Below are 17,618 nucleotides of genomic sequence, written 5' to 3'. Positions count from 1 at the left end.
CATAAAATCATAAAAACCACCTAATCTAATCCTTTAATCTTACAGAAACGGAAAAATAATACACAGAGCAGTTTACATCTCAGAATCACAAAAATTTTTAAATGTATCTTTTAAAAAATCAGATTCATCAGAGAAAAAAAAGAAAATGCAGAAAAGTGAAAAGCTAAAAAAAAAATCCTTGCCTAATCTCACCTCCTGGAGATAAACTGGTGTCGCTGTTAACTCTGAACGTATATCCTTCCAGACTTTTACATGCATTCTAATGCACTTTTTAATTCTTTCCCTCAATAATGGGATCTTAAAAGTTAAGTGATTTGAAATTCTACTCTCATAATGACAGATTCTTTGACTGCCAACATGAAAAGCACATTTAAGTTCATTTTCATACTTTACTAAATAATTTTATGCATTGGTTAACTTATTAATATTACAGCAACTCTTAAAAATTTATCTGTTCACTTTTCCCCCCTTAAAACTCAATTGACTACAATTAGGTTTCCTCCACAATCACCACCAAACACCCAAACTCCCCTGAAACGCCTCTCGTTCCACTCAGCATCATCTCTGGGGATGAAGCAAACACTGCCTTTCAGGTGTCATCTTACCAGTCTCTTTGAAGTACTTGGCTCATCCTGAAGCTTTCTTTGCTTTCGTCTTTTATTATGTCACACTCTCTCTCATTCATTCCTGTCTTTCTGGCCTCAGGTTCTTAGTCTCTTTTGTATGCTCATCCTTTCATGCTCACCTGTTTAATGCTGAGGTTCCTCAGAGCTCCAGAGTACCAGGCCCTGCTTCCTGCGCTATGCTAGCCCCATAGGTAATCTCATTCACTCCCATATCTTCAATTAGCAACTATATGCCAGTGACGTTTAAATTTATAACTTCAGCTTAAAACCTTACTTCTGAGCTCAAGATGCATAAATTCAACTAACATTTTGCATGTACTCAGATACCTCAAAATGAGTATGTTCAAAACTGAATAATCTATCCTTCATAATAAAAATTCTGCCCATAGAGTATTCCATTTTAGCAAGTAGTTCACTACTCAAAGCTCAAAGTCATCTTTGATTAATAATGTATAATAAGTCATATAACTTGCTGATTTTATTTTGAAGAAGGCAAAAAGAATGCCTTTTCCCTCACTTACTGCAACATTTCATTAATTTATTCAGCAGTTACTCACTGACCGCTTAATATGTACCAGACACTGTGCTAGAGAAAGAGATTCAGGGTCAGGCACAATTTTGTGCCTGCCCTATATCATAGAGTTTATTTTCTAGATGAGAAAACAGAACCTTTCCCACAGTCACTGCTCTAGAGTAGTCTTTTACTATTCTATCTATTCTCTCAATTACCTACGCTTCCTCCTTCAGGTAGAAGCTTCATACCCTTGATTCATCACCAACTCTCCACCAGGTTTGGAACCTATGTTATTCATTTCCATAGCCATTTTTTATATTTTTCCTTCCCAGCACTCATCACATCTTATTATTCAGTTAATATTTCTCTTCCCATTAGACGTCTAAGTGCCATAAGGGCAGGAATTTTATCAGTCTAATTTAACTTCTGTATCCTTGGCACTGAACACAAAGATCAGCACACTGTTAAGTGATGGGTAAATTGTGCTTGACTGAGTGAATAATGAGTAAAAGAAAACAAATATTTATCTCCCAAAGAAATGTTGTAAGAGTGAATTCTAAGATCTTACACAGAATAATTATTTTTTTCCCTCTGTATTACAGCAGGAAAAATAAAGTAGAGTAGAAATTTTGTGGGTTCAATAAATCTGGAAAACATTTTTCAAATCTTTTCCTACAAAATCAGAAAACGCAATCCAAACTATAGAAATTTCTAATTCAAAATGATTTACCAGTTCATTCATTCATTACTTATCGAACCCCTGCCACATGGCAGGCACTACATGCAGCAGGCACCTGCACAAGTGAACAAAGTTCCCGCCTCATAGAGCTTACTTTTCTGTGTGTCAGGAGATAATAAGCACTAGAAAGACAAAGAGGGGCAGGAGAGGTAAGGGTGCTGGCGTGAAGAAGCTGCCCTTTTAAACAAAGTGGTTGGGGAAGGTTGTCTGATAAGGTGATCATGGAGCAAAGACCTCAAAGGAGTAAGAGAGAGAGCTATAGGGGAGAAAAGCATTCTAGGCCCAGGAGACAGTAAGCACAAAGGCCAGAAGCAGGGGTCATTTAAAGAACAGCAAAGAAGGACAGCATGACTAAAGACTGAGAGCAAGGGGAAGAGTGAAAAGAGACAAGATAAGGGAGTACTGGGGACCAGATCATGAAACGTGCCAAAGATCGTAACGAGGACTTCATCTTTGACTCTGGACAAAGAGGACATCTAGTGAAGCACTTTTACAAAAGACTGAAAAGGTCTGACTTGTTTTAAAAGGCCACTCTGAATGTGGTGTGACAAGCAACTGTAAGAGGATATGGCGGGTATAGATGCAAGGAGACCAGTAGGAAGGGAATGCAGTAACTCAGGGAACAGGTGATGGTGCCCTGGATTAGGATCACTGTGGTACGAGTGGTACGAAGTGAACAGATCCTGGATATATTCTGAAGGTGATGGTTGGGGTGTGGGTGTGAATGAAAAGGAGTAGATAAGGAGAGAAAATAATTTGAAATCTGGATCAACATGGGTTCAAATCCCAACTGTGCCATTTACAAACCATGAAACCTTGGACAAATTGCCTAACACTCTGAAAGTCTTAGCTTCCTCCTGTGTACAGTAGGAATCAGTGGTACTTCTCAGGCATTTGTGAAGACTAAAGAGAATGTGAAATGCAAGGAATTTGGCACAATCATAGCACGTAGTAGGCAGTCAAAAAGTGGTAGCTACTATGACTATCATTTTATACAAGACCATTAGACAAGTTATATTTAAATACTTCTTATCCTATTAAAGTACAAGGAAGAGAATCATCAAGAAAGGTTAATATTGTTTATTATCACCAAAAGCATTTAACAGTTGCCTAATGAACACCAAAACTTATGAAGCATATAAAAATAATTTCAGTCTCAACTCCTAGGCTCAAGGATCTTGCTCTAACGTGGCACTTGATTCACACATTTTGTAGGCAAGAGGAAGGATAGAAAAGACGACTTAGGGAGGCAGCTTGGTAGGTGAAGGAGCTAGATTAGGTTAGTAGTTAACAGATCTAAATTCTAGTTCAAGATCTGCTAATAACTAAAGAACCTATGTAAATCACTGAATCAATTTTGGACTTTTGCTGCTTATAGCAAAATGAAAACCTTAAATTCTTTCTTACTTTTTTCCCTATTAACTTTCTGTTTTGAAAAATTTTGTATTACATGTTAAATTTATTAGGCATTTACTACTTCTTTTTTCCAATTAAATTATCCAAAAGCACACAGCTACATATAAACAAGTAAAAATTATTAACTATTTCTTTAAGCTTTTAAATATCACAAAAAGCTCACACACCGTATTTCCCTCATGCACCCACAGACTGGAAAATGCCTGCAGCAAGTCTCTAGGGATTCCCTTTAATGTTCAACTTGCAGAACGCTGGGATACTACAAAAATGCAAGATAACGTTTAACTGTTATATGCCTAAAGTCTCAGGCTGTAATTCTTTGCATCTTTTCATATGGAAAAAAATGTGTGTTGCTTTCTTAAAAAATAGCTGTGAAAAAATTAAAGATTAATTTTGTTGTAAAATACTACAAATGGCTTACTTGTAAAAAGACTTGTGGAAAATCATTCAGGACTGACTCAAGTAACTCGAGGCCAAATGTTCGAGTCATTTCTGTCATACCCACTAGCCAGTAAGGAGCATCAGCATTAACCAACTGACAAAGGTCCTGGGAAAATATAAGTCAAACAATAAATAAAAAATAAGTAAACTATTCACATGTTGGAATGAAATGCGCTTTTCAAAACTCAAAGTTCATAAAATTTTTTAAAATACTCTTTTCTTATATGGCTGTTTTCAATCCTCAGAAACTAAGCATTGATAGTTCAAATTTTGACAAATTGTATGTTTGATTATTTAAGTAAACTATAAAGACTCATACAACTATTGACAATACATAGAGTGCACAGATAAATGATTAATCTAACATTCTTTTAATGAGAAACCATTTAAAATAAACCTTTAATCAAAATTAATAAAAGTTTTTAGTGCAGATGAATCTTATTTTACTTAAAAGATTTATTTGGGGCCAGCCACATGACATAGTGGTTAAATTCGGGGTGCTCTGCTTTGGTGGCCCTGGTTCACAAGTTCGAATCCCAGGTGTGGACCTGTACCACTGGTTGGCCATGCTGTGGCGGCACCTCACATATAAAATAGAGGAAGACTGGCACAGATGTTAGCTCAGGGCTAATCTTCCTCAAGCCAAAAAAAAAGAGGAAGACCGACAAGAGATGTTAGCTCAGGGTGAATCTTCCTCAGCAAAAAGAAAAAGATTTATTCATGACAAGTAATACAAATATCAGATATTTGTATATCAGATTATATTAAGTAAACCAGAGGTTTAGTGTTTAAATTTTCTTTGTTAAAGGAATTTATTTTGTATAACTACTCATCCCTATTATACCTATTTTCTACTTCTGAGTTTAATTAACTTTATTTCCTTAAAGTGAAACATAACATTTTATCATGTTAATTAGTTATAGATCCTAACATTTTAAAACTTTTTCAAAATACTACTTTTCACACATTTTAAACAACTGACACAATAAAAAAATTAAGTCAGACATAAAATGCCAAAATCAAAAATTTACACAAAACTATATTCCATAATAAACATTATTTTTCTCAAATGAAATACCTGGAAAAGCATATATGCATCTTTAGCACAAGGTCTGAGAGTGCTGACAGATCTTCTGTTACTGTTTGCTTGGACCAGTACTGGTTGTTCTACAATATCTGCAATCAAAATAAGGTGGGTTTTAGGAGTTCGTACTGACCATTAATAAAGCATATATACTATTTAAAAGGCATGTTTAAAATAAATACTCGTTTATAGAATTAAAAACTTTATTTGAAAGTTCAGAACTACGCCTCCAAAACAAAGAATATAATGGGAATCTTTTTTTATACAAAATGCCATAAAAATCACTCTTTACTATTGTATATTCATTTTAACAAGCTTAGTATCTTTGTCCATACATTTGATTTTTCCAGCCTCCCATTGTCCAGCCCCTTTATTTCATGGGTTTGAAACTCACATGATCTTTGAATGCGCCTTTAAATATCAAATATGTGAGTTTATCATATGGTTAATTCCTATATCATCTCACCATCTTCAACAGAATTAACTGCTTCATCTACCACAACTACTATGTCAATGATAGGTATTGACTAGCTAAGAGTTAGCTAGAATGGTGCTTCCCAACTCAGCATTTCTCTGAATACATATCATTCTCAACAAAGATATCAACAAAGATATTCTCTGTAAATTATGACAGGCTGCTTTGAATAAATGTTGACAAAGACTACTTGAAAAGAAAGAGATTCCAAGTATTTTCCACCTTACTAGAAAGTATTTAATCAAATATTAGTCTTTAGAGACACACAGCTAAAATTACCAATCTAGGAATTACGTTGAGGTTATGAATATATAAGACAGTCCAACCAGATAACTGCCCTGTTTTATACTATTAAGTTTAATTCCTTAATATTTCAGACTGCTAGAATTCCACCTGCATTTCCACTAGGAAAAATATAGAAAAATCAATAAACCAAAGTCAGTGAAAATATTCTAATAAACCAACAGATTAAGAATCCCTGAAACTGAACATGAAAAATATGACCAATGGTTAATTTCAGGAAAAGTGAAGTAATTATTAGAGCGGCAACATTACCATTACTTACTAGTATTGCCATTTTTTACCAATATTACCAAGAGAACATCAAATAAAATGAAAGATGGTACCATATTAAGAGTTTAGGAAAAGAAAACCTACCTAAGGGGAAAAGTAGTTTAATCTTTTCTTTCTTGACTACATAAGACAGGCTGTTTGTAATGGTAACATGTTATAATCTTTTCAACTAATCATGAGGCAAAATTTACTTTTCATTCAATAAGCATAAATAAAAAAAAGTAATTTCTATAGTTAAAAGTTAGCAAATTATAAAACTTATAAACAATATCTGCTCTCTGAAAGGACATGTTTCTAAGTTTTGGGGAAATTTTTTAAATCATAAAGAAAAAGATGTTTAAAAATTACAATAAACGTATTTGATGAAAATATGAATCTTAAATTATATAAATATTCTTGATTAACACATATTAATAGGCACAGAAAACAACTCACATGAGGGAAGCCCATCCTTGGGAATCTACCCTAAAAGAAGTAATTCAAATGGAAAAAATACATGTAGGAAGACACTCAAAACAGTACTAAAATATTGAACACAGCGGAAGTGTCCAATAGACTAGTTCATTAAATATAGAATAGCCACACAATATAATGCAACCATTAAAATTTAAATTATGAAAATGAAATAATAACATGAAAAATTCATATAATGTTATGTTTGGCTAAAAATACATATAATACAATTTGGTTTAAAATGTGAAATTATCATCTTCAATATGAAATTGTGCATATATTAGAAATAAACATGGAAAATAAAGAGTTGACTTCTTAGGGTAATAAAATTGGGGAGATTTATTTTTTTGAATTGCCATTATCAATATGATAACGTTAAATATATTTTTTAACGCTGTCTAGTTTTTAGGTAGCCTAAGTTCACAGAGCAAAGGCTGAAATCAGTAAAAGAGAAATCACGGATGTAAGAACTACCTAGTGTCAGAAGGAGACAACTTTTATCACTTTACCTCTGTGTCGTTCATCTTCAGCAACCATCCTCTCAAAAACAACAGTAACAACTTGTCGCACTGTAGCAGCAGCTGTATTGTTTGTAATATTATCTTTTGTGAAGTGTAGTCGAAAACAAAGAACAATTGCCTAAAAAAACAATTTTCATTTGCTATGAAATAAGGCTTAAGAACATGGCTATTATCTTTATTTTATCTGATGTAACCTAAAATTAAATAATTTATGTTTGGCTCTTTCAATCACAGATACTAAGAGCCCCACTCTTTTATACAATAAAACTACAAAAAGCCTTGGATTCTGAAATAATTCAAACTTAGTAAATACAGAGCCACATAAGATTAGCTAAGGTAGGGGCCAGCTCTGCGGCCGAGTGGTTAAGTTCGCAGGCTCCACCTCGGAGGCCCAGGGTTTCGCAGGTTCCGATCCTGGGCAAGGACCTGGCACCGCTCATCAAGCCATGCTGAGGGGGCATCCGACATGACACAACTAGAGGGACCTGCAACTAAAATATACAGCTATGTACTGGGGGGCTTTGGGGGCAAGGGAAAATTAAAAAAGTAAATAAAATCTTTAAAAAAAAACATTAGCTAAGGTAATGTGAAATACATCTTTCATAATAAGATTCTTTTAACATGTATATAATAATGTGTTTGTGCTTTTATTTCCCCAGAATGACTTGCTTTGCAAATAATAAGTACTCAAAGTTTGTTGTATCACTAATCATCAAGAGAAGGACTATATAAACCTGCTCAGCATATAAATAAATATTTTCTAAATCAACTTTAGTAAGGTGTAATTTATACACGTACAATAAACCGTATCCCTTTGAAGTATGTAATTTGATGAGTTCTGACAGTAATATTCACCCATAAATCCACTGCCACATCAAGATACAAGACATTCCATCACACTAAGTTTCCTTGTGCTCTTTTGCAGTCTATTTTTCCCTCCTCCCTTGCCCCCCAGCAACCACCCATATGCTTTTTTCATTACAGATTAGCTGGCATCTTCTACAAATAGAATCATTCAGTATGTACTCTTTTGTGTCTGGTTTCTTTCACTTGCAATATTTGTGAAATTCATCCATGTTGTTCTTTGTATCAGTAGTTTGTACTTTTTTATTTCTGAGTGGTATTCATGGTATGGGTACACCACATTTTGCTTATCCATTTACCTGCCGATAGACGCTGGGTTGTTTCCAGTTTTGGGATGTTCACAGCAGCAGTTCGGAGCTGCTACGAACATTCATACACAAGTCTCTGTGAGGACATGCATTTTCATTTACCTTGGGTAAATAAATACTTACAAGTGAAATGGCTGGATCATATGGTAGGTCGAGGTTAAACCTCTGAAGAAACTGCTAGTTTTCCAAATTGGCTTTACAATTTCACGCTCGGGCCAGCAGTATGTATGATTTCAGAACTATTCTATGTCCTCAACAGCCATTGAAATGGTGAGTCTTTTTTAATTTTAGCTATTCTAATGGACATGTATTGATACCTCTTCATAGTTTTAATTTGCTTTTCCCTGATGACTAATGATGCTACGCCACTTTGTCTGCAATTCATTAGCCATTTGAATATCTTATTTCGTGACGTGTCTGTTGAAATCATTTGTCCATTTTTTATTGAGTTGTCTTTCGAATGAATTGTAAGAGTTTTTTAATAAATTCTAGATAAAAGTCCTTTGTCAGATATTTGTGAATATTTTCCGCATTCTGTGGCTTCTTACATGGTTCATGGATTTTGTGCCTCAACTAAGAAATCTCCACCTACCCCAAAGTCACAAAGATTTTCTCCTATGTATTCTTCTATAAGTTTTACAGTTTTAAAAGAAGCCTTTCTTGGAGAAAAACATAATGGTAGTTTAAATTCTATGCCTTATCATATTTAAAAAGTTTTAAAGGAAACAATTAAGCCTTTGATACCACTATTACTCTTTAAATTTCAACATAAAGGAGAGGAACTTGTTATGTAAAAGCTTTCATACAACTCAATTTTGTATTATCTTTATTCTTCATTTTTCATCTCAAAATATTACATTGCCAAATTAACCAACATACTAAAATAACTCCTACATTTATTTATGAAACTATAATCACTTTTTATTGTTTTGGTAGGTCAAACGATAACCATTTATAAAGTTTTAAATATATACATCAGAACAGTAACTTGATTGCTAGAAACCAAGAGGAACTCCATACAACAAAAAATATAAATATAAAAATACATAAACTATTTTATAAAGCAGGTGTGAGCCTAAAAGATAAGCTATTCGCAATTAAGTAAAATCTCATTATGACCTAAGAACATCAAATGTATTTACTGGAAAAGACAGACAGATACACCTTCTAGCGATAGTACACAGCTTTATGTGATAGTATGCTTTTCTACTTTATAACTCATCCATCCTTAAAGGCATGCAAATTATAATACAACTATTACTGCAAATTCAATAAATTCCTTAAACAATAAGCCATTAATTAAAGACTGTTCTTTATATTACTCTTTGTACTTTCTGTTCTTTAGAAACATTTCATAATTTTAAAAACTTTTTTAAAGAGTGAAATGAATAATAAAACAATTGTTATATGCTCAAAGAGGGCGGGAATGAGGAAGAAATGAGAAATAGCTATCAGGTATGCAGACTTACCTAGCATAAATACCAAAAGGACACTGTTCCAGCTACCTGAGGGGCAGGTTTAAACTATCTGGCTTACATATCAGATACACATGAAATTATTTTTAAAAGGGAGGAAGGGAGAGCTATTACAGGCAATACCCAAGGCAATTGTGGAGAACACTGATTAACTCAACACACATTTATTTCTCTCACATTCCTCTTCCTCTACTCCTATTCTGCTACTTTTCCTTTTCCAATTCCTTTTCATAACTAAGCCTGTCAAGCTACACCCAAGCGGCTTCGCTTCATCACTCTAATCTGACTTTGACTTTAATGTGGGGAAAATAAAGCACCAAGGGCTTTTAACGTGCAAGGTCCGTTATCACAATAGCTACAGGGAAGTTACTTTCGGTTCAAACAGCAGCAAGCTTTTCTCCTTCAGCCAGTTTTTTCAAATACTGTCTCCAAGCACTTATGAACTTTGACAAACAGGTTTCCTACCTTAGAGAGTGCCTCATCATGAACTACTGTACTGGTTGTTAAAAGAACAAGAACCGTTTGAAGCAACTTAAGTTCTTCTAGACTATTTTCCATTAGCTGCCAAAGCATGTTAATTATATTTCCAGCTGCAGTCTGTAAAATAATTAAATTATTGTCAACAAATAAAACAGAGGTGTTTAGGTACCTACACAAGAAATGGTGCACAAATATTCTCTCACCTGGAGACAATTTCTTGATCACGAAACCCATGTTTCTATATACATCCAAACACATGTTTCTCAACCAATCTGAGACTTTCAACCAATTAATTTTCATCTCAAAAAAATAAATTTCTTTAAAAAATACTATTTGAATATATGTAAATAGCAGCATGCAGTTCTGCAATACCTAGTCAAAATCTAAGCTCACTTCTACGATAATATGGGCATATTCCATTTGGAAATTTATGAATATGGACATATGCAAATTAACTATGAGTCTGCTACTGTTTCTTATATATTATTCTAACTACAATGTTATAGAAAAAACAAAATGCAACTCAGATTAATAACACATTGACAAACTCAATTAAATCTGACATTGCTTAGAATGTTATACTAAAGGCAAAAGAATTTACCCCTTCTATTAAAGTACCTTATGGAGTACAAACTTAAGGTAACAGCATTACATTTGAAAGCAGGATGCAGATATAGTGACGAAATGTTTTTCCTTGTTTTACCATCATAAGGTTGATATCAACCATACACTTAGGTTAATGAACAACAAATTATCACTTCAGACACTCCAGGAAACAGTCATGATTTTCCCTCCTACCTTTTAAAAAAAATTATGAATTATATTCTTTTCAATGATACTGAAAATTTGCTTGGTTCTTAAAATTATCTATGTTACTGAACTGTGACTTCTTAGATTACAAATGACTTGACAAAATACATTTCACTTTTACTCATTATTTATGAGTGTTTAATATTAAGACAATTTGTTAATCTTTTAAAATTAAGCTATGTCCTTCAAGCACATTGCTATTCATAAAACTGTTTACGTTAAATATTAGGTATGCTTCATTCTCCCCTTCTGAAAAGTCCTGATTTGATTCTTAGGTGTACGGTTCAGATAAAATCTTCACATTACCTCAGATACGACTTCATGTGACATGAGTCTCTGAATGGCGGCCAAACACAGCTGAGTGATCTTCGGTTCCTTGGTGCCACAACCCATGAGAAAAGGCTGAACAACCTCTGAGCTGTTCTCTTTCAATGCTTTATTTAGAACACATAGAAAATAATTATTAAATCTAATCCATAAATACAAATACTTTTTTTATATAATAACCAGTAATGACAATCTTAATAAAAACCACTTTACGTAAACACCAAAGTAAAAATAAAGTACTAAGAGTTAAAATACTTTGGATAGACACTACAGCCTCTGTATCTAAACCACACCCCTTAACTACAGCTTTCCCATGCCTTTCTCCTGACACTCTGTCCTTTGGTTCTCCTCCATGTTCTGCTAGAAACTCCTTACGGACAACTTCTCAGAAGTTCTTTCCTGCCTCAGATAAGCACTCTATTTCTTCAATAGTGCAGAAGAAAAACATGAATAAGAATTCATACTCTAGAGCAGAAAAAGTAATTAAAAATAGTATACCTGTCATCCCCATGACACTTCCAAACGATATTCAGAAACTCCCTAGAATTTTATCATATGCCTTGAATTTACATAGCCCTAATTTCTTCTTCATCAAATAAACTCATTAAAAACAATACTACTCCTCTTATTACTGAAGCATTACTTTAAATTAATTGAATGCACGTGGTATAATTCCAAATCTTAATTTAACTCCTTCTTACCAAGCCAATTCTTTCAGAAGTTTTGAAGTGGCAACAAAAAATGTAAAAGGTTAGAAAATGCACAAACCTAATTATACATAATTAAATTTACAAAACACAATTAAATCAATACACACTGAATCGTTACACAAAGATGAATAAGACAGGTTTGTCATGCTCTGGAAATGTGAAAAAGTAACATGGAATTTTGAGTCAAGAGAACATTAAATTTATGTGTTTGGAATATGTTTTTTACTTCCATTAATTTTTTTGAGGTTAAGCCTTGTAATAAAGACACACAAACCTGAGTTTTAACATGGTTTTCAAAAGAAATTATGAGAAAGTCATCCAGAACCACCATTAAAAGTGTAAAACCAGTGTTAACATCAGTTTTGTCATTTAAATCCCCACCTTTCTTCTCCCAAAGCTCCCTCATGGTATGGTAAATGAAGACTACAGGCTCCTATGGCATGCTCTGCAGACGCCCTCCGCCCACCCGCATACATTCCAGACAGCGCAGCTAAGACACAAGAAAGCTGCCTGGCAAAGAACAGCATTTCCAAAAGGGCTCCCTTGCCTTATTTCCTTGCTTTCTTGTGCATAAAGGTTTTGATTCAAACCCAGAGACATAAATTTCTGATAACAATGTCTCAAAACATTGATATAAATGATTAAAAGATAACAATAAAGCTCAAAAAATACTACTCTGAAGCAATAAATATCCTACCATATCTACTCCTGCCAAATTGCTGAATTGTGAGGCTACCTCTAATAGTGCTGAACATTCCTAATTAGTAAACGTTGTTCAGGTATATAAAAGTTTTCAACAGTAACAAGTTGCATTTGTAACTTTTATGACATTAACATATGTTTCTCATTTGTATATCATGTAGATAATAATCTACATAATCATATAGAGTTTACAGGGCAGGATGTGGCCCAGGTGACACAGTAAGACGGTGGTAAAGCCAGAATTTGAAAACGTCTTCTAACTCCTGGTTCACTGTTCTTCCCAGAACATTATGCTGCCACTCTTCAAGGTTAAACAGCACTTGATGCAAACGGAAGTTAGAAGAGTTAAAAGCATCTAAGAGGAACCGCTGACCTGGCCTTTAAAGCTGGTTGCCTGAAATCATCCGATAAATGAAGGAAAAGGATTCTGTCTTCATAGAAGGAAAAATAACGTACTTTCATAGAATCTCTGATGACAATGATTTTAAACACACCCCTAACATCACACAGACACAAAATCAGTGCCAATTAAACTATGATACAACGCTTTCTAATCACTTAAAAAAGGTTTCCTCACAATTTCATCCTCTAGGCCATTCAGAGCACTGGGGAGGCCTGAGTCCTCCAAAGAGTACTTCACCATGGCCTCCGAGATCACCTTCTAAGCCAATGACACCCAGGATGCACGTTCTGACGCTGGTGCTTTTCGACCTTACCATAAGATGTTAACAGAAAGTTTCTGTACAATAACCAGCGTGATATTTTAAATAGCAATTAAACTTATGTGATATCAACAATGCACGTAACTCAACTGATGTGATAATAATATGGGCTACTATGTACAAATTCACACACTCACCAAAAAAGACAGCTACAACACTCCCCGGCCCACAGTGATTCTAAGATGCTATCAATTGTAAGATGCACATCAATTTGGGAAATATTCAAATGTGAAAAAACAGTGTCTCTTAGAATGAATAAAATAATGTGAGTTATAATGAAATGTTGTATACATGTCAGTCACAGTTATTCAGATCTATCAAGCTGAGATAAACATAAGGTAGTAATAAAAACAATTTTTTAAAACTTTATTTTAATGCAACTCCAAAGAATCAAACATCTCTCTCATCTCCTTCCCACTTTTTTTCCTCCCAGTTTATATGAGAATATAACGGTCAAAAGGAAGTTTCTATGTTATCCAGAATATAAGATCAACAAAAAAAATAAATAAAACCTACTGATCTACTGTCTTTTGAAGCATAGCGCGAAAAACAAAAAATATATCCACTGTATCTAGATCACAACGCAGTAAGATAAAGATGATAAGACAAAAGAAGTTACTGATATTTTCCTTCTTTATAAGTGATGGTGGTCCTGGGAAGCAGAAATTAATCTCACTCTTCTAACTGAGATAGCTGCTCTCTCTTCATATACAATAATTTTAATGCCATGCTAGTAAAGTGTAGCTTTACATAAAAATCTTCCTATGGGTTTAGATTTTAGAAATCATATCAAGGAAAAACTGTACAGCAATATAAAGACATCTTGCTTTAACCATTTTTTTTGGTCATTCCAGGAAAAAAAGAGGAAAAGGTCTACTCCATTTAATCAAAAACTCTCTAGTTCAATTTCCATTAAAATATAAAGATGAGTTTTAGGAGTAAGAAAAAAAGTTTATTTTCTACCTAAGTTCCTTAATAAGCATAACTCCTTTAAAAGAACAACACTGTGTTTGATGAATATATTTTATTTCCAAATGTTATAACTGTGAGATCAAATGACGCACTTTCACACACCTGGAAGAGGTCCCGCAGGTCCCCATATCCTAGGGGTTTCCTTGCTTTGAGCAGTTTCACTGCATAATTGCAGTTTTTATCCTGGAAAAAAAGAATTAAACTAGGATACCCCACCAGGAATCATATTAATAGGGGTGAGCAAAAGTTTTATTATAAATTGTAATGGTCATTAAATAACAAATTATAATTCTTGTGAAAGAAATAAAATATGATGTATACACAATTGCTATCCTCAAAACCCTTAAAATCTAGTTATGGGAAAGAAGGATACTCCTAACACATTAAGAAAATTTTAATGGTTCAAAAGATCTGAAAATATTTTAAATGATTCAAGAATGGGAGGACAAATAAAAATATGGCAGTTCCATATTAAAAGTACATTTTAGGAAAATGAAGGATTATTCAACAAATGACGGCTGTACAATTGGTTAGTAATTTGGCAAAAGAAAAAAAAATCTAGGTCCTCACATCACCCCATATATTATTAAGAAAAAAATCAAACCACAGAAAAACTACCAGAAAATAAAAATGACTATCAAATATGTGGAAGAAGAGGGCTTCCTAACTGGAGAGCAACAAAAGAAATTAGAAAAATTACATTATGTAAAAATGAAAAGCGTCTAGATAAAAAATTAAAAGGTAAATGACTGGCAGAAAATATGATATAAACATGATGAGAAATTAATTTTTCTATAATAAATAGCTCAAACAATTTGATAAGGAAACACAAAAACAAAAAATGTAAAATAAAAAAGGAAATAATTTAATACATTCAGAGAAAAATGTTCAACACTAAAAAGAAATGTCAATTAAAATGAGAAGTCATTTGCCTGTTCAATTACTAAAAAGATGTTTTTAAATAATAATCTGGCAAGGATGTTATAAAAATACACTCACATATTATTGGCAAAGGCATAAACTTTTACCTTTTCAGAAAGCAGTATAGTGACAAATTTCATGAACAAGTTCTTACCCTTTGATTTAATAACTTCATTTCTAGAAATTTATCTTAAAAAAATAATTCTAAATACTGAAACATGTTTAACATAAAGGAATGGTTAAATAAACTCAGTCACTTGCTGAAATATTACAGAGCAACTGAAAAATTAGAAAAGATGGCATCAAAGAAAAATATTTATGATACAATAAAAGGCAGGATACAAGTCAAATTAAAATTTTAGAAATTAAAAACAAAAATCCAAGGGAAAAAGAATAAGAACATACTATATAGTAGAGAAACTATACGATCTCTCCAGCCCACTCGGTCAACTTGTGAACATCGCCTTGTATCTCCTAGCCTGGATTACAGCAAGTGCCTCCCAACAGACCTCTGCCTTACCGACAGTACACTGAAACAGATCTTCCACACGGCTGTCAGAGTAATTTACATAAAAGTATTAGTATGAATGTGTCACTCACTTCCTTGATTCAAACTCTTCCCATCAAGTTGCTCAGAACGTTATACAAAGGCAATAGTTGGATAGTGTGTCCAAATAGACCAAGCTGTTTTATACCACATGTAATTAAGTAATCTCCTTTACTTTCCTGCTTCTACACCTTATTTGCCTGGCTAACTCCTTTCTGAGCTTCAAGTCTCAGCTTCAGATTTGCAGGCTGGGTGTGGTGCCTTCTCCATGTTCCCATAACAAGCCTGTCTATACTTCCACCCTGGCACTTACCATACAGTAGTGGAATTCCCTGTTTAGGGTCTGTCTCCTTCATTACTCTGTTATCTGGCTGACGTGAACTAAATATGACAACACTCATGTACTCAAATAATCATAACATGTTAAATTAAAGAGAGGCAGAGAAACATACTGGAGGCAACACTAAGAGACTTACTTGCATATTGGAGCGACTCACTTATTAGCCTGCAGTTAATGAAGGCTGACTATTTCCCATGCAACATGCTAACTACTAGCAATATAAGGAAGAATAAGATATTGATCCTGACTTCAGGGAGTATGTCATCTGCAAGGGAAAATTTCTAGCAAAGGACTTCAAAAAGCAAACGGAAGAGCAGGTAAGCTAAACAGAATGAATGGCACAAACATACTTTTCAAGTATATTTCTTGTATTTCCGTACAGATTGTAGGTGAACACAGATTGTAGGTGAATTATATTACCCATCTTTGTATCTCCCCTAGTGATGCTTACATAATTATTTCCTTATTAAGACTATGTTGTATGATATATTCTATAGATGTTTGTAAAATATCAGAAGTATATGTATTCATAAGATAGAATATACTAAATGAAACCCGAGATTTTAATGTCTGAGAAAAATTCCAAAGTATATTTACTCGTTGCTACTTAGAGACCTTTTAATAAGACCACGTAGATATTAAAAAGATAAAGGAAAGTATGTGAGAAAAGGACACAAATCATACATAACAATTATCCATGTAAAAATTCTGTATGTATACTGACAGTAGCTGAAAGCAGCCATAGGTAGGTATAACTGTTATGGTTTTGAGAAGGGGTTAAAAATACAATTTTAAAAGATATCACAACTTCATTGATTTTCTTGTTTCAAATATTTATTCAAAAAACAGATTCTCTGTTTATGTAATTTTTGGATAACACAAGCCTTCTTAATCAATTTCAAGTATATTATAAGCTGGGATAATAAAAACAATGTGTCATATATGGTAGTCAAGTGTAAGATTACGGCATTTGGCCTGTAAATGAAAAACTTTATGTTGCTATCTCTCATTTGCAGAGTTTTATCTTTAAAGAAAAAGGAAATTTTGAGATAATGATCTGTATATTTGAATCAGTGCTGACATTACCTGGCATAGCATTCCCACTTCTGTCAGCATTCATGACAGCAGTGAAAACAAAGAAAAATAAATATTAAAGGAGGATGCTTAAAAGAAGGGGAGATGTAAAGCAAGGATTTACTCTGCAATGTAAATAAACTTCCCTTAGAAAATAAATCTAAGAAAATGAAAGTTGGCTATAAATCTATGCTGTGTCATTAACCAGACTAGTTGATCCTGATTAAGGGTTCTGATTTTTTATAGCAACCTTTCACAATTTTCTGAATATTCAGAAATACCTGAGAATTCAATATCCCATTTCATTTGAGACTCCTCAATTATTTAATATCTTTAAGATCCATTACAGTACAAAAGCGGTAAGCTACAGTCTCTAGCACTATGGAGAAGTAACCACTTCCCAGAAAATTTTTTAAAAAGTTAAAACTTTTCTCAGTATTAACTGTACTCTGAATTAATTGTTTAGAAACTACATATTGACTAATTTAAACTCTTTCCTTGTTCTCAAGAGTCCCTGATTTTCC

At 33.5% G+C, this 17,618-nt stretch overlaps 1 protein-coding gene across 9 annotated transcripts in view; it reads right to left on the bottom strand.

The window, feature by feature from the left end:
• The window catches only part of MON2 (MON2 homolog, regulator of endosome-to-Golgi trafficking), a 103,722-nt gene that overhangs the window by 68,771 nt on the left and 17,333 nt on the right, over positions 1–17,618 (bottom strand). For 7 of the 9 annotated variants that reach the window (XM_070621920.1, XM_008522314.2, XM_008522315.2 and 4 more), the window contains exons 3-7: positions 11,086–11,213; positions 9,955–10,086; positions 6,831–6,960; positions 4,815–4,912; positions 3,717–3,842 (exon numbers count right to left, since the gene is read on the bottom strand). In XM_070621920.1, the coding sequence (XP_070478021.1) occupies positions 3,717–3,842; positions 4,815–4,912; positions 6,831–6,960; positions 9,955–10,086; positions 11,086–11,172 (573 nt within the window). In that variant the 5' untranslated portion in view covers positions 11,173–11,213. Of the gene's footprint in view, positions 1–3,716; positions 3,843–4,814; positions 4,913–6,830; positions 6,961–9,954; positions 10,087–11,085; positions 11,214–14,314; positions 16,514–17,618 lie in introns of those variants that run through there. The other 2 variants (XM_070621921.1, XM_070621923.1) reach the window with 1 other exon arrangement.

The sequence above is a fragment of the Equus przewalskii genome, chromosome 5 (genome assembly GCF_037783145.1).
Source record: "Equus przewalskii isolate Varuska chromosome 5, EquPr2, whole genome shotgun sequence".
NCBI lineage: Eukaryota > Metazoa > Chordata > Mammalia > Perissodactyla > Equidae > Equus > Equus przewalskii.
This window is presented reverse-complemented; position numbering and strand designations above follow the sequence as displayed.